The sequence below is a fragment of the Pocillopora damicornis genome, chromosome 6, assembly GCF_964200805.1.
Source record: "Pocillopora damicornis chromosome 6, jaPocDami1.2, whole genome shotgun sequence".
NCBI lineage: Eukaryota > Metazoa > Cnidaria > Anthozoa > Scleractinia > Pocilloporidae > Pocillopora > Pocillopora damicornis.
In genome coordinates this window covers 18139760-18157976 of record NC_142675.1, presented here as the reverse complement: position 1 = coordinate 18157976, position 18217 = coordinate 18139760, and the positions used below count along the sequence as shown (strand labels likewise).

The 18217-nt window shown below is 38.8% G+C and overlaps 1 protein-coding gene and 1 pseudogene across 4 annotated transcripts in view; one reads left to right on the top strand and one right to left on the bottom strand.

Moving 5' to 3' along the window:
- Nucleotides 1-2711, bottom strand: part of LOC149044278 (uncharacterized) — an 87144-nt pseudogene extending 84433 nt beyond the window's left edge. Inside the window, exons 1-4 of the transcript XR_016188031.1 lie at nt 2510-2711; nt 1713-1891; nt 970-1220; nt 477-617 (exon numbers count right to left, since the gene is read on the bottom strand). The product of XR_016188031.1 is annotated as an uncharacterized LOC149044278 (transcript). The remainder of the gene's footprint in view (nt 1-476; nt 618-969; nt 1221-1712; nt 1892-2509) is intronic.
- Nucleotides 2712-2716: 5 nt separating this feature from the next.
- On the top strand, nt 2717-15350 carry LOC113682100 (uncharacterized). 3 transcript variants are annotated; one of them, XM_089210951.1, is made up of 8 exons: nt 2717-2890; nt 9196-9403; nt 10466-10776; nt 11090-11218; nt 11980-12290; nt 12719-13912; nt 14144-14411; nt 14705-15350. In XM_089210951.1, the coding sequence occupies exons 1-8, from the start codon at nt 2882-2884 to the stop codon at nt 15101-15103; spliced, it is 2829 nt and encodes a 942-aa protein (XP_089067077.1). In that variant the 5' UTR covers nt 2717-2881; the 3' UTR covers nt 15104-15350. The 3 variants fall into 3 exon arrangements, with proteins under 3 accessions (XP_089067077.1, XP_089067079.1, XP_089067076.1); XM_089210953.1 differs by having other exon boundaries at nt 2762-3148; nt 14754-15350; XM_089210950.1 differs by having other exon boundaries at nt 2775-3148.
- The last annotated feature ends 2867 nt before the right edge of the window (nt 15351-18217 follow it).

Here is an 18217-nt window from a genome sequence, read left to right as displayed (position 1 = left end):
TAACAGAAGACTGGAAATTCATCAAAAATTATCATTATGATAGTTCGTTTATCAATTGATATTCTCCATTCGTCATTGTGTGGTCTATTCAATGTAGCTATGATCTCTCTTTGTCTTTCTCTCTCGTTAATCTTTAAGCCGCCCTTCAGAAATAGTATTCCAATGTCAACATACCGTGTCAGACCCTACTTTCCTTAAACTTTTCGAAGGCAAAGAATAAAATAAGAAATAAATTGTATAAATAGGGTACATCCACAGGGAAACTTTTGTTTCCTATTCCCAAGTTGAATTTAAATTTGTAGGTTTTATAGTGGGCTCTCAAACAAACAAATAGGTTAAGCCGCTGACAATTTTCTTGTAGCATCTCTAACAATGCCACATATATGTGTTTACGCGACCGACTAATTGATTATCACTGTCACCTCATTTTTTGGCATCGTACAGCCAGATGGCGGTAATTATATTACGCCTCTTACCCTGTCTCGTTGTATTCCACCGGCGTTTGATTTATTGATAACTTAGATAAATAGGAGAGCCCCTGGAAGGTATGCTTTTACCATGTCATACGTAATAGCAGATTCGCCGATGCCAGGGCTGTCAACTATGACGATTCCTTCCTGAAAGATTTAAAAATCCAGGATATGTGACTCTCACATAAAAGCTCGCTTTCTAAATTATCCCTAGCAACTATTACCCAAGACCTCGGTCATCAGTATATGCGGTAGGTAATCTTTCGCTTTTGTTGTACAATTGTTGTTAAGGCGAGAAATGTGGAAGTCCTTGAATGGTTAGCAACTTAAGCCGGAGTATGTTAATGACGTCAAATATATAACTATCGACTTGTTGGTACAAAATATTTGCAACTTCTTCATCAAGAACACTTTGACGCTTTCTCAATTCAACACCAAAAGTTGTCCTTAATATAAAAATTATTATAATACATTGCACCCTAAGTAATCGATCACTGACCTTCAGCAGGCTGTGTGGCCAAAACAATTCAATTTTCTTGTAATCCGAGCCCCTTTCTCGAAATTTCTTTGAGTGCACAAAGGGTGAGATCTGCATGGCTAGAGATCTTAGCTAACTTGTCAAGACAGACCATCTTTGTCTCCTGATTCCTGTCTTTAAGGTGCGCAACCATCTTGAGTGTATCTAGCTGGGAAGGAGCTGCTCCCCAAGAATTAGACTCGACAAGTTAATTTTTCCTGAACTGGTCTCACCTAAAATGAAAAGCTATTTTTTAGCCTGCTTAGCTCCTCTAAATTAGCTTGTCATGGTTTGAGCTGCGAGAAAAAAGAATTATGGTGTAATGTGATGCTTAGAACTGTCAGGGCTGTCCTAGAGCTTTTCTAAGCTGTAGTATAGCTGTACAAACTACGTGAAATCTGATTAGTCTATCCAATTTCTAGAAACAAAACCTATTCAAAGCTGTATGTAATCTCGTACCCAGATTCTACCGTGTAACTGTAGCCTTAAAGGGCCTGGGTTCGAGACTATGGCCTAGTCATAAGATTACTTTGGTTGTCCATAGAAGCCCCCAAAAGTTACAAATCACTCGATTTAACGGCTTTAAAGGTTTTCTGTTTTCTTTCAAAATCCCAGTTGTACTTATCACGTTAGAAAACGAGAGAAAATGTCGTTTCTCGTTTAATCATACATTTAAATCAGCTTCCTGACTCACAAAATTTTTCTGTATTCTTTTCTCTCCGAACTCCGTTTGTGAGAGGAAATTTTGTCGTCAAGGTGTCCAACATTTGGCGCTAAGAGGGCACGAAGTTTGTCTTTCATCCTGGTGCTTGATTAAACAAGTCTCCAGGTCCTTAAGGAATTAATGTAAGGTCGCTCGTTTACGTTTGTCCTCTACCTTAGCCTTTTTCAAAAGCACGATCTCCTAATACATGAAAATCAGTAGGCAATTCATGACTGGCACCGAGGGATACAGCGAGTTTTGGGGAAACAGAACTCATTATTATCCGTCGGACCGGTCATCAAGGGCTTTATAGTACCTCTCAACTCTGATCCAAAACAGACTAATAACCGCAAAAAAATAAATAAATAAATAAATAAATAAAGGGAGTTGCACTCTTTACAAAGATGTACGGGTGCTTATTTGTTTCAAATTGCTCGAAAAGATCATGTGATACTTCGCTGCGTTCATGTTCTAAAATACACAAAGTAAAATGATAAATGCAACAGGGGGCAATCAGTGGAAAACTCCGTTAAGTGTTTTAAACTCTAAACTTGGAGTAACATTCCTGAATTGAGCGGCAGTTTCATTTCATCAACAGCTCTGCTCAACCTTTTCTTCCCTAGAGCAACAACTTTACACAATCGATCGATACCAGCCAAGAACATTACTGTCTGCCCCGTGATTTTAATGCTTTGTGGAAACAGCTGTCACGTAACTGGAAGACTTAATCTGGTGTTGATGTCTACATAATTTTATCTGAGTTATTTCCTGATCCTTGACACTTAGATGAATTAACCTCGCATTACTTGTCGTCCTTACCTCTCTTGCCTTGAAACTGGATTTTTTCGGCAACATCGTAAGTTTCTGTTTCACCACACTTTTAATATCGTCCAATGTTTTCAAGTCTTCATGCAAAACTCCTAAGCACGCCAGTGTTTGAAACATTACTGCAATGCCGTCGATCTCGTCTATAGCTGTTGCTGACAGATTCATCTAGCATATACAAAGAAATAACACAGTTTTGAGAGCTGTGGAAAAGTAAGATCCACGATGGGAATCAGTGATCGGAAGTCAGTCAATCAATCCATATCAATACTGCGGTGTGATTTCTTTTAAATGGATTTGTTTCCAACTAGTGAACAGTTCAGAGGGTTTAACAATAACACCGCTTCTACTCAACCGTGACAACCTATGTCCGAAGTAAGGCAATAGAGTAAATATAAAACCCCGTATGTGATTAACAGCCCAATTGTACGTAACGTAAAAGGTAACTGTTTATTGTTCAAGACATCTTAAAAAAGCGTACGCAACATGGGTACGTCGATAGGCATTGATGAAATCGACGATATTGAGCGCATGTCCGAGGTAATGAGGTGTCGAGGTCTATCGTTAGGAGGACTGCAGACATTAGACCAGATGAAACAGAGGGCGAAAAAGGCTCTCAGAATATCAGAGAAGGTAAGAATGAAACATCTTTGGCTGCGTATCGATTCAAACTCAAGGTACACTGATATTGCCATACTGTCGCAGGATTATCAAGAACCGATGACCTTAAATACCGGGCCTACGGTAAAAAGAAACGCTGAAGTTATCGGCCGAAATTGTCGACCAACTGTCTTGTGGCCGGCAATTTATATGTTTAGGTTAAAAATTGGTTTATTCAGACACCGTACGTTACAGCAATTCAAAGCGAAACTAATGGACACCAATAACTTTATTAGTTGTTGACTGATTGTCAAACCAAACGTATACTCCACATTTAGAGCTTATTAATTATACTACTAAAGCTCTTTGTTCAACATTTATCATTTCGTTATTTCAAGCGTAAATCACATAGCGAAATAACCTAGGGGGACGAAACTTGATAATCAGTGTAGCATAATTCAATGAACTTTCCCTAAATTCTATTCTGAGCTCGTGCCGAAGAAAGCGAATATGTTTAGAATGTCAAGCTGCATATTGTTTGTCCTCCCTCGTCAAATCTGTAAAGAAGAACTTCTTCAATGGGTACCGGATGGACTTGGGCTCAAACCCCGATTTAGAGCTATGATGATAGGCTGTAGACAAATTTATCACGACTCTCATCCGCGTTATTTATCGCTGTATATTGGCACTTACAGCCCTACTCGAACAAGTAAATTCCTCTGATAGTTTCCGCTCTTTTAATGGAAAGAACCGCAATGTTTCTCTGGGTGGAGGTTGATATTCTACGAAAAGCCGATGGCCCATCGATATCTTCTGACAGTTAAGCACTGATGGGTTATCTTGCGTGATAAAGATAACAGTTTCCTTTGCGTTGTCCTTTCCTGTTGAAAGGCAGAATCTATATTGTTTGAAAAATTCACTTCCGAGAGGATTTTTAATCGTATGTTAACGTTTGACTTGAACAAGAGGTTACACGGAGCCTATATTCTGGCCGGATTTGCCGTTCAGAGGGAACGAATCGAAGGCCGTGCGGTTTTTAGGAAAATCGCTATTAAGTGCTTTTCATTGTTTACTTAACATGGAGAGTTATGGAGATCATGACTTTGGAACAAGTTGATGCCATTACAAATTGGAAATACTGAAATCGCTACTTGAAATGCGGGAACTAGCGTCAAGTCAACAGAAAAGGAATAAGTCACTTTGTGACTTAGGTTGAGTCACGGAGAAATCCAGAGTGATGGTAACCATCGAACTCCGCAGAATAATAAACGCATACCTCAGGCGTTATAGAAAACCAGTGCCAAATAGACTCCTTATCAAATTTCCGGTTGCAAAATTCATCAAATTTTAACGCTGCGATTGAAATCTTTCTCTGCCTGCTCGAGCCAAATTCCCCAGAAAAGTATGGGTTTTTTTCGCTTTAGTAATCTACTAATCTATCCCATCGGCAATGTTTACCTAAGACAATGGAATTAATTTATCGACACAACGATATCTGCCGGGTTTTACCCGATATTCCTCGCTTTTGGCTTTTGTTCGTTTCGTCACAATCATTTCAGAATGGTGAGTGAGAAAAAAAAGCTTACCTTGCGGAAATGTCCTAAAAGGAGTGATCGGCACTAGAAGTGCACGCATCGAGTTTTGGATGCACTTGAATAGTCTGTTTAACAAATGCAGACGTACAGTTATTTTAATCCCTACCAAATTATGTCAAGACGAACAAAACAAAAAAAAGTACAGCCGTCCTGCCTCGAAGCAGGACAGATTTTGTCGGCATGAATTTTACGAGGTGAGACTGACAGCTCGTAGTTGGCAAATCACATCTTTTGTTTTTAGGTGCTGACAGGGTTGGTGGGGGAGGGGGGGGGGGGAAGGGGGCGATCGGAAATGGGTGAGGATACTTGTCGTACCTTTCAGTGGTCAAAATCAGTGATCTGGTACCTTTTACGGTGTCTCAAACTTTAGTGGACTACCAGATACCCAACTGGTACCTTTTAGGGTGTTTTTCGCTCAATAAAATGCCTGAAATAAGCATTACTAGGACGATTTTAATGATCTGACTTAAGCCTCTGGAGCATATTGATAAAGGAGTTCTTAATTTTGGGATTTTTTTATTTTTTTGTGTTTAAATTAGTACTTTTTAGGGGTAGATATCAGTTGTTGCCATTCCCACACGGATGAGTCAGGTACCTTTTATAATTTTATAGGGGTCGTTTTCGAAACTCCCAGCGCACATCCTCGCTCTCTTGTGTATAGGGGTTCCCGGGGGGTCCTGATATGTGCAGCACAATTGAAATTTAGCAAGGAAAAATTTTTGTCAGCGTCTTGTAGCTGCTGCGGAAGGGCCCTTTACCACTGTGTGCTTAATTACGCTCAGACTGCGGGAAGCCTACAAAGTGCTCAGACATTAGTATAGAAAACTCCGCCTCTCTCTGGATTTTTGGTAGCCTATTTACCAACTCCCGATCGAGGCCTAAGTCTGACGGGACGCGTAATTTTGCACAAGGTGGTAAGTAGCCAGGTTATATGAATTTTCCAGACGTCTTGCGTACTATCTGTGGAACATGCTTGCCAAATAAGCATTTGGAATCGACTTAACCCTACCGTCTCCGCAGGTAACTTAAAATGTCTTTTATACAACTACGCAAGGGACCGACCTGAGATATGCAACGTCGGTCTTCTCGATAACTATACCCAAAAGTCCTACAAGCGAACGATTTAAATGAACAGCAAATCTCCTTGTTAGCATGTAAGATGAGACGCTTATGCAACGGATCAATTGGTTAAACGGTGTGTAGTTTGTCAATCGAATTGACTTTTGTAAACATTCTTTGACTTCCGCCAGCAAAGGAAACATTGATGGATCTGGACATTTTAGTTTTCTGAATACAGCAATTCTTGGAAGGTTTTTATAGATATGAAAAGAGAGGAAAAAAACTCATCTCTTCGTAATTCGGAGGTTGATTCATCTTTGAATTTGTGTCACGCTTGTCATGCAACTAATATAATAATGTGGAGAAGATTTACAAATTGTAAATTAAATCTGGCTAAAATATGGTAGAGCATAACTTGATCACCGAAACAGATAATAAAATCATAAATAAATAAGGTAAGAGGTTATGTTAGATTTCTTTACAAACTATAGTGATTTATGCCAGTAAACGGTGGCGACAAGTAGACACACCATGTATACTTCATAGTCGCTAGCGAGTAAATTTTTCCACACTTTGAGTTCGTCTCACGATATAACAACACAAATACACAAGGAAATTTTTACATTAACTTTATAACCATCCATTATTATTATTATTATTATTATTACTATTATTATTTTGTCTTTTAAAAGCTAGAAGCTCAGTAGATTCTGTCATATCGGTCATTGTTAAAACTGTCTTTGTTTTGATGCTACTTTTCGACATAAAAACGTCGGACAAAACTATTCACCAAAAAATAAATATTTCTTTGCCAGCTTCAATAATGACAGGGGATTAATTTAGATGATAAAACAAAGGATTATGCCGACAGAAATACCGGAGGTCAAGAAAATTCGTTTCATGAGGTCACACAACTCGGGTAATATGCAGGGTAAAAATTTGCATATTTGAGCGGCTGAACGAAAAATATCATTTCTCGAAAAATAAAATATTTTTTCACAAAAAAATACACCACAATTATTAGGACATATTGGGCTACAAAATATGAAAGTAGGAGAGAAAACGAATTTTGGGCGACTTGCCACATTATTTCAAATTTGTTCGATGGATGCTGACATCACCTCTTAAGATCTCAAAGTAATTTCACAGTGGCGTCTCTTGCACGTAATTGAAAAAAAAGAATGGACTATTTCCTTGCAGAATATCTAAATAGATTTGATCTGGACATCGTGGAAACTTTGAATAAGGAAATTGTATTTATTCGAAAAGAGATCATTTTATCTTTTCAATCAGCAACAAATGCTCAAAAGAGCGACTCAGGGCCTGTTTACATGGAGGTGGGGGACTCCAGGTGGGTGAGGTAACCCGCCTTGCCGTGGTCGAAAAATAAAACGCGTTTACATGTAATCTTACAACCCCGGGGTGCTGGGGTGAGGTTTCTTTAGGTTGTTGCTGCGCTTGCAATTAGGGAGTTTCAGCCTAGGCGTCCCAAGCTCACATCTCGAGAAAGACGAAAGATCAATTCTCGGACACATTTGTGTTTGTTCATGAAAGCGTCACGCGTTGTGTTACGCGGTGTTAAGTTACGCGAATCGTAGGCTTAATACGTTATAAGGATTAGTTTGTGAAACGAAATATGGTCCATTTACAACACTAAATATTCCGAAATGTGAACACCCCTTGTATGTCCCTTGCGGTTTCTGGTGATTTCCGCCAGACGGTTAGGAAATGTACAAAGTTTAAAACACACGTGTTTAACTTTTGAGCTTTTTGCCATGAATACGATCCCAGTTAGGCGGGTTACCCCACCTTGAGACGTTTACATGGGAAATTCTCACCCCGGCTGACAGGTTTACTCTACCTGGCAGACCGGGCAACCCGCCTTGGCGGGTTACCCCACCTATCATGTAAACGTGATCAAGATTTAATGAGAGATTATATGGAAAGGCGGGTTACCTCACCTACCTGGGGTCCTCCACCTCCATGTAAACAGGCCCTAAATTTGCGAAGCGAGCAAGGTCCGAAATACGATACGTTAAGTTCAACAGGGTTGCGCCATTCAGTGGAATGATGGAGTGGTGGAATGGCGGAATATTCTACAACGCGGAATGCCTTGTTGTGTGAAACAAAAATCTCACAAAAATGGAATTGCAATGAAATGAGAAAATTATTTATAATCAACAGGCAAATCTGAATATTAAAAGAACGCTAGTTTAATCATAATAGGAGCTTAGGGATAGACCCTCAGAGGAAAGGTGAGGTACTTGAACTAGCTCCTATAAGTTATTATTACTATAACTTTTGTTATCATTATCATCATGACTATAGTAATTATTATTTTATTATTAATATGATAACTTGTTACCATTTCATTTGTAGTTGAGTGTCAATTATTCACTACATTGGTGAATCAACTTTCTATTGTGGAACAGGGCTCTCATAAGTATGTGGAATGTGGCAGGTTTCCGTTTAGCATGCGTGACAAATCTTCTTTAACGCTACCTTATCATCATAGAGCCCCTGGTTCTTTTCGATGCTTCAAAAAATTGTGCTATATCAGTAGCCATATGCAGTCTTTACTGCCTATTTTTTATCAGTGCGTTAACAATTCTACCAATTCACAGTAATGGTTTGTGCGTTAATTTAAATAGATATTTTAAAGACTCGAAAGATAAGTGTAAACTGAAGAAAGCTTGGTTATCGTTTATGCGCGGCCCAGCACTTCAAGTCTGAGTACACTCGATGCCAAAACTTAACCTCATTCCCAAGCTATGGCCACCACATTGGTTTATGCCAATTAAAAACTGCCACGAAGCGCCTATTGTGCATTTTCCTACGGAGGAAAACCCAATCCGAATTCTCGATTCTAGCCTGTTTACGGCCAAGAATAAGAATAATTCTGGCAAGTTTACGGCCAGAATAATAATTAATTCCAAATCAAAGTCGAACTCGAATCTAAGCTCAAGTATGTCAGTACAGTCAAACTTGTATTAAGGTCATTAAGCTGCACCGTATTAAATGATCATCCTGTATTAAGCGGTTGTAAATTCCCCTTAAATACTGTAACGTTAAAATTATCTTTCTTCTTCGGACTTTTAGGAAAATATCACGCACGAGCATCTTGCAAGTCATTTTCTGGTCAGCCTGTATTAAACGGTTACCCCGCCATTCTTCAAGAGTGAGCTCTAAATACAGGTTCGACTGTAGAATGAAATGTGCATGCAAGGAAAAGTGCCCGTGCCTACGCCAGCTTAATCAGTCAACACACCGAAATGAGCTGTTTCCAAAGAAACCACCGCATTGAAGTAATTTTTATTTAATATTGAGTGACCGACACAGTAAAATAGTAAAGCAAGTCTAGTAAGTTTTAGTGTGATACTGATATTTTTGCAAAGAAATTTAATCAATCCATGCTCCACTTATCAGGCCTTTTTAGCGTTGACAGAGGCCAGGGAAGAAGTCGAGAGAAGACAAAAGCACTTGCTAGAATTATGCGTGAGCACAGAGGCCTGTCTAAATATGATGAGTGACAAGGACTACGCTCTTCTGGAGCTGGGAGTCAAAAATCTCAAGAACCAATTGGCCTATCACATACAGAGATTAGAGAGAGTGGAATACGTCGTGCTTTTGTCAGGTTGGTTGCTGAAAAAATTTTGAAAGTTCGTAATTACGTGGAAGTTGACGCATGTGCGCGTGTCGTAACTTAAGTTTACTGCCAACTGCTCCATTCGCTCAGGCAAACTCTCCGCCACAGGACTACGCCACTTGCTTGCACGAGATACTTGACAGACACTACATGTCTCGCACAGTTTCATGCCAATGTCTACCAGACTTCACTTTTTATGCAATACATTCTCCGTTTTAACTATGCCTTCGTGTCCGTCATGGCCAATCTTTTGAACTTAATCACGTTTAATCTCTGGAATGAATTTCCTTGGCTTACCTTGAATCGATACTCGTCCTGCAGTAAGTCGTGTGAAGCTCACTTTTTGCATGTAAATAGTTAACAGGGACCGCGTACCAGCTCGTGTTGACAGACGTCACGCAGCTTTTCCATACTCGTCCCTCCTTTGTCATGAGGTTTGCTTAACGCGCATGGCCGAGCGAACAACTTTCAGACTTTTTTCACTGAGAAGTCAAATCCTTTGCCTGTGGTCATAACTTTAAACGCCCTGATGACGTATAGTTGCAACGCCGACGCTAAAAACTCGAAAGACTGAAACATTGCATATTTTTTGTTGTTGTTTTGGTTTTTGTTGCTTTCTTGTTTCAATTGAATTGACTCATCTTAATCACAAAACGTGTTCTCTTTCAGAAATGTATGTACTGCGATTTCTTAAACTAATAAAGACCCACGACGAACAGTTTTCATTGCATGTTTCATCCCTTTCTCTATGCGGGAGATAAGTCTAAGTGTCTACCAGGTTTTCAAGACTATTCGCTTCAGCAAACTATATATTTTTCACTGTTTTGTCCTAATAACGTTTCTTTTGTTTCAGTTTCCTTTTAACGGCTAGATTCCTGTCATTCGTGGTCGTGAGACTGATTTATATTTTTGATAAGGACCTTTTTTGCATGTTTATGAGAAATTAGCAGTTTAAACCTAATCTGCAGGACTCGTCAAAGAGAATGGATCTGGAAAGTTAAACACCATTAATTCCACATTTTTCTTTAAACTAGTGTTTGTTCTTGACAGGTGAAAGAGATTCGAAAAAGAGCATGTTGTTGAGTCTGATTCTTGGGGAGCAACTCCTCCCTGACTCCTTCTTTGGCATCTCTTCCGTTGTCCGCGAATTAAGATATGGAGAAACCCACAAGCTGGTAGCGCACTATAAAGACGCAGATCCTGAAACAGGCCTTCCTTCAAAGACTATCCAGCCTGGGGAGATGGCTGTGAACTCTCAACAAATCTTTCTTCAAAAAATCTCCTGGTTTTTCCAAAATGAAGATCTGCAAGGTTCAGTTTTTGACAAGATTGAGATCTTTTGGCCAAACAACCTGCTTAAGGTTGGTGATTAGCAAGCTGAGGGTATAAATTGTAAATTGTGACTTGAGGATTGCTAAAAGCTACCATCTAGCATTATTCTTGGCAAATTTAGGTCTTGCAATATATTTTTGATTGACAGATTATCTTTGACACCTGACATGCATCGTTTTCGTACGTAATCTAATCCTTCGGGAGCACAGTTGCAACTTGATTTCTTGATCAGATAAAGAGTCAGGGATGTTTCAACAACAACATTTACAAAAAAACTTATTTCAAAAAAAGTCGTTTGACCTGTTTTAAGATTCACTCATCTCTCATCGTTTTCTCCTCTAGGAAAGAATCTTTGTGGTTGACAGTCCAGGATTTGGTAAATCACCCATCATGGACGAGAAAGTGAAAGCGTACCTTTCTGAAGCTTTCGCAGTTATCTGCGTCATTGACAGCTCAGCGCAGCAACGAAGGGTAAGCTGCATGGACAGGTGAAGTTAATGTACCCGCAGCGTTTGCCATGGCAGGGCATTTATTTACTTAACATATATTTATTTAACTCTGCGGTATAATTGACTGTGAATATATAAAAATCACATATTGAACTGCGGATAAAGACGGGAATATGAAAGCGATCGTCGCAGTAATGAACACTACTTGAGCAGTATTGAAAATAAGGCCTGAAAAAAAATCAGGCTTGTACGGGACTTGAATTCATGACCTTTGCGAAACCGGTGCAGTGCTCTACCAACTGAGCTAACAGGCCAACTGGGAGTTGATCGTTATGTTGGTTCAATGTAAACCCGTGAAGTGATGAATAAATGACTGTAAATATATGAAAATTATATACGTGAACTGCGCATAAAGACGTGAATATGAAAGCAATATTCGCAATAATGGAAACTGCTTGAGCAGTAGTGAAAATAAGACCTAAAAAAAAATTCAGGCCTGTATGGGAGTTGAACGCATGACCTCTGTGATACCGGTGCAGTGCTCTACCTGCACTGCACCTGCTGATTACTTATTACTTTTGTCATCATTATTATTACCACGATCGTTAACATTATCTCTATTATTATTTACTGCCCAGAGCAATCATTTATAACAGCTTTTGCTTAAGTGTTTTTAATATGTTGTTATTATTATTGTTATCATTTTTATGATTATTATTATGATTATTAATATTATTACTCTCGAAGGAACTTTTAACTCCATGTGTACGTTCGTCCTTATAGATGATGAAACCAATCAAACAATTCCGAAGAGTATGTCTTGACCATCCAGAATCCTCGTCAATTTTTCCTCTTTTCCTATGTAACAATTGGGATCAAGTATCTCAAGAAGAAGCTGATTCCATCAAAAATCACGTCAAGGGTGAATTCAGAGAATTCTGGCCTGAAATAGACCCAGATTCTCAAATCATTTACATTTCATCGCCTTACGCCACAAACGATGAAACAGTTGTCGCGGAGTTTGCGTCACTGATGGATGCTATTAAATCCACCGCCTTGCAAAACAGTAAAGCAACGCTGCAAATGCAGTGGAGGTAGGTTCTGTAGAGGGTCTTAAAAAAGTCGGTGAGGGTATTATGGTCCTAATTTACATCTTAACCTAGCTGGAGTTAGCATTTTTCTTGGCTAAGTGATGTACTCTTTTGCATCCAATTCCTATCTTATTATTGACTCCTTTTAGGAAGACCAGGTTATGTTGCCCTCGTGTCATGATCTAATGAGATTCATTCATTTGCACAGTGAAAATTAGATGGCTATTGCAAAGTGCTTATTTAGAAACTTTGCTAAAACCCATATAGCCTAGATACGCTCAAATTCGCCAAAATAACAATGAATTTCTTCCTAGTTTGTAATTCGACTAGTTTATATCTTAAAGTTTCACCCACTTGGAACGATAAAGAATAAATTCAATAAACATTTTGGTGAAAAATGAATTTGACATTTGCATATTTTCATCTCTCAGGTGGCTTGACCTGGCCATTTCACGTATGACCCACCACATGAAAATGGTCATGGATCTTCTTTGCCCGCTCACCGATCGTACAGACGTCTCTGATTTACTTTCTGAACGCCTTCGTTACGTTGATTTACATTCTGAACGCCTTCGTTACGTTGAGAAGCGGCTGCGCTCAGTTGAAGACGAGTTGAATGAGCATTTCAGAAAACTGGCAGACGATACCGTTAGGGAACTTTCCAAACACCTCCAGTCTTGTGAAGTTATGGAAAAATTTACCTCTTGGACGCTTGAAGATATTCCACACGCTGGAGAAAGTTGGGAGGTAACCGAAGATCATATTCAAAAAGCATTTAGGTCGCGACTTGAGAACACGATTACCGCGTGGGAAGAAAAAAACCAAATTTTATTCAACACTCGCAGCTCTCTGGTCCAATTGTCCGACCAGCGATTTGATGAATGTAAGAATCTACTCCCATACCGATATCTAGAGAACCTCGTCATTACGGACGCTGCTGCTGCTAGTGGATCAAATACTTGCAAGTCTTCAAATGACTTCGGGGCGGCCCAAATAGTTATGATGGGGCTCACAGGTCCAATTTGGGTTCCATTTGTCCTAGCAGCTTTAGCTAGCAGTGTTCCAGTTGTTGGTGTCATGACACTTAAAGAGAAAGTAAAAAATTTAAAACGTTCAAGAAAATATGGAAAAGACAAACGTAGATTCATCGTGGGAGCCTCCCATAAATACCTTTGCAAAGTGGTTCAAGAGCAACAGCTTTCGCTGATCGTGAAAGAGCAGCTCAAAGATGTTCATGTTTACCTTACAAAAGTTTCATCTCGTTTGCACGAGCTCTTAGCCGCCGACAAAATACTATGTCAGCAGCTCAGAGATGAGACCCGCTCTAGAGATGAAATTAAAAAATGCTATGGCCGTTTAAGAGAGATGAGTGTGAGAGAAAAGGAAAAGATGGCCCTCTTTTCCATTAAAGAATTACAGAGCATGGAAATAAGTCGTAATGACTTGGAGTGGGATCAAGACGATCCAGCTTCACTTCTTGGAAATGGAACATCCGCTTTAGTTTATCGAGGAACATTCAGGTTACCAGGACAGAGCGAACCATTACAGGTGGCTGTGAAATTGTGGAGTAAAGAACTAAACGAATACAGCGCGATTGGCGTCCTTTCTAAGACAGAAACACTGAGGTTAGTTACATTTAAAATTTTTTTCAAATGACAATTGATAAATATAGTTGAATTTAATAAATAAAAGAGGGCTGTCTAAATAAGAATTTAACGTGATGTGACTATTATAGAAAATTAGATACTTTAGTTAGATCGGTATGTTAACATAGCAGTTGAAAAACGCCGAAATATTCGGGTACTTTGAACCCAAACGAACTTGAATAAAGGTCGATGCAACTATATCTTTTGCAGGAAGCTTTGCTTTCCCTTTATTGTCAAGTTCTATGGAACAGCATTGCTGAAGGAAGGCGATCAATTGCGCGTGATACATGTTTTGGAATTGTGCAAGGAAAACTTGATGAATCACATTTTTCAGAATCCTGAAAACATTCCTGAATCGTCTGGAAAAACCTCCGCCAAGAATAATGTGCTGTGCTGGGCAAAGGACGTAGCTGCTGCCCTAGAGTTTATACACAACCAGGGTATTGTTCACCGCAACTTCAAGCTGGAGAAAATCTTGGTGAGTTTCAAATATGTCTGAATTTTTACATTTGCTTCAATATCAGTTTGCTTGTGAGGGTCAGTTCATCATTAATTATATAATACGTTAGTCAAATAATTAAGAGTTACAAATTAAATGTAATAATTGTTAAGATCCGCTCAAATACTTTTTAATCAATAGTTCACGGTGTCAAGTGACGAACTGTAAATGCTATTGGTAAATTTTGCAGAAGGGGCCTTGTAGCTCTTAAAAGACCCGAAAATATTTTTGGTCATAGCAACTGCGCTTATATCATTCACCTCTTTTCAAAGCTTTCACACAGAAATGTCATTAAGGTCTCTGGTTTTCGCCTTTCTGAAGAGGCTAAGATCATCGCAGACACCATGACGGGAAGCGATGCCTACCTTGCCCCGGAAGTGATTCGTTGCAAAGAATACGATAACAAGACTGACATATACAGCTTTGGTATAATGCTTTGGGAGATGTGGTATGGTAAGAGAGCCACAATTGAAAAAGCGGAACATGTGTCGGACCAAGAGGCTAAGGGTGTAAGACCTCCATATGAAAAAGGCGCTATCAAGCCTCCAACTGGCTGGCAAGATCTAATGCAGCGTTGTTGGGATGGAAAACCCCACAATCGACCAGATGCGGCAGAGTGTCACAAGCTGCTGATTGCGTTCTCCCAGGAAGTTTACGCACCACCTCTATGAACATTAGTTATTAGGTAATCATCTTAGACGTATTTCCTATTTAAAGATAGAATTACTGTGCAACAATAGCAATTGCCAGTCTGATAACAAACTCGTTCTGATTGCTATAGTAGGTAGAAAAGAGTGACATACAAGGAAACATGTATTATGATACACTATAGTACCTGGTGGACTGATGCCGGGCAAGAACTCATTTGTAAAGGCACCAGAAAATGATTTCGCATAAAAGCTAAAGAAAATGTTCTCTGCATAAAGGTGAATCTGTGTTTGAAGACCGTCATAACAATCAGGAAAAAAAAAGAAAAACATAAAAAAGCGAACAATTTCTTTTCTCTTTGGCACTTCAACTTTTCTTATCAATGTAAAGTAGTAGTAGTATTATTAGTATTGTTCTCAACATGTACGGCTATTAGTGACGTTTTTTTCTGGATCACAGATAGAATGATTGCATCATTACCACAGTTTTTTTGCGTACGAGAACTTTCTATATGAGTAAAACAGCGTAAGTTTCTAAAGGTAAAAATGATGTGGGCAGAGAAACGCTTAGGGATCTAGGGAGCTGAGTTTCAAAACTGAGACGCGCACATTTGCATACGAAAGTGGAACGGTTTAGGCACTGGTAAATGAAACGTTTATGACGGCCAATTCAAAGGTTTACCTCCAACACCTGCTAACGATATACCTTTAAATATTGTTCGTTTTTGAATGATTTAATTGTAATCATCTTCGTCCTTCCAGACTCATCTCGCACTTCATCGAGTTCTCATTCGCTCGCTTTCACGCACCTGTGTTGTCTTTAGTTTTCGATTTAATTCCTGTACTTTGAAGGCTCAGCATTAAATTCATTATTTTCCACGTAAAACCAGTGTGACTGTAGATAACGACTAACGCGTCCCAAGTTAACACCTCCAGGCGTCTCGTTCTCACTATGTCTTGTCTTCTTTTAAGAGGTCTCGTTCTCACTATGTCTTGTCTTCTTTTAAGAGGTCTCGTCTTTTTCGGGTTCCACTTGGGGAAACCTTTAATATTGTAATCCCTCGGTTTCTATAGGACAATTTTTAAGGGAAATCACGAGCGGTTACAATACTTAACGTTTTATCGGAAACTAACATGAACAAAACTGACTTAACTTAGAGAGGTTAAAACTCTGTATTAGAACTTCTTACAATGCGTTTCAAGTATATTTTGAAAATAGCGACAGATTTAAAAACAAATTTAATAACAGAGCCTGATTCATCTCTATGCGGCCTTCAACTGAGCTATCTAATGTTGATCGAGAGAAGCACAGATGCAAATCTCATCGTCTATGTATATGTGATCGTGAACCAAGCAGAATACCAATACGAAGTTTGAACAAGAGTGGAAAGGTTAAAAAATTTGTTTATGCACGTATTCTCTCATGTATCCCCACGTCATCTACAAAACTATCAAATAAAAGGACGTTTAAGTTTAACTGTTGTGAAAAAATTCGTCAAAGTATAAGAAAGGTAAAATATCGTGGTAGTCGATATTTAACATTGTTTTCTTGTAACAAACTGGTGTGTTCTTGCAATAATGAGGCTCGTGTAGCAAATTATTGCAATTATAAATTAAGTGGAGACATAAAAAATCCTGGCCCTCTGACATATGTTGGCCCTAACAAAACAATAATAACTCCATATAGTCAAGGTAACAAGTTAGTTTTTGGACAGAATGCAAGACAACAATGTGTTGCAATGAGTTTTTAGAATTAGAATGAATGTAGGCAACTTTGACTTCTGGCGAGATGAAGTGGATGTTCTCTCTTTTGCTCCCCTTGGATCTTGGAAACTGTTGCTATTAAGACGATCAACTAGAAAGCCTTTATAATTATTGAAACTTTTGATTAACAGCATGTAAGAAAAAAATCGGTGGGGAGAGTTATTCGCGTATCTTATAACCTGAACGATAGTTTTCAATAAAACAAATAACCCTTAATTCAATTTACCTAAGTTGTCTCGTGTTTAAAAGTGGCGTTTCTGGGGACCGTAGATTCTTCTCTGATTCTTCATGTCTCAGCCAAGACTCACTATCATCAACTTTTTTCTTGTGCCTCTTACGGCATGGGACACAGAGAGCTGAGGTAAGCGATTGCAAATTTCTCAGTTAAAGTAAAGCCCAGTAGCATCCATCAGGAATTGAAAACCGTGATGCACTGTTTGCTTTTATTAATCTTAATCAAATAAGGGGTGTTTTAGTCTGCAAATTTAATCATACTGGTTAATGAGAATCATACAAACTGAGGAAAACTGATCGCAAATAATTGTGAACCGTACGCATGAATAAGTGTATTGCGTTGTCAGGTGATTTAACCTTCTACAAAAACCTTATTGATTATCAACCAAGCAACATTGTACATATTTCCATCTGCAATTAAAAGCACTTACACATAGATCTATGTTTTTTCAACGTGATGTGTACTTAAGTACCCTTCATCTAATAAAGAATTTCCTTTCTTTTCGAGCACATATGTCTATTGTCACGTGACAAAAATATATAACAGAAAATGTTACTGAAGACTACCTGATTCAACTGGAAAAATAACTCCAAACAGCTTTTGAACGTCCTGAGACATATGCAAGGTAATTACATCTCTGCCTTGGATACGCTTGCTGACATCATCATGATCAGGATACTGACATGTTACCTTTGCACTTCTCCAAAACTTCCCCAAGGTGTGGCGATACCTATAGCAAATCCACATTTTTTTTGTTTATCCTCCTGAACGAGGTGAAATAGGCCAATCCTTGCCAAGAGTTGTTCATTTTCACTTAAGAATGGCTGCCTGTCAGGATCGAGAATCGTCCGTCAACGACCATTTTGGTGAATTGCTCATATTTTTCCCAACGATACCCTTTGGTAAACTATTTTCAAAAATCAAGTTTAAAAGTTCCGACGATTATTAAATTTTTAGAAATTGGCGAAAATTTGAAAACGCGGTTAAAGTGCGGTTTTCCGCCTATCAAATTGTCCAAAATTCACTTTAAAAACCAAGCTCCGTTGAAGGCTTAAAATGAATTCAATTAACACCAAACTTCACACGATATAATAAAAAGCCTTCCCATTCATATTTGTTATGTTAATTTTTCTGTACAC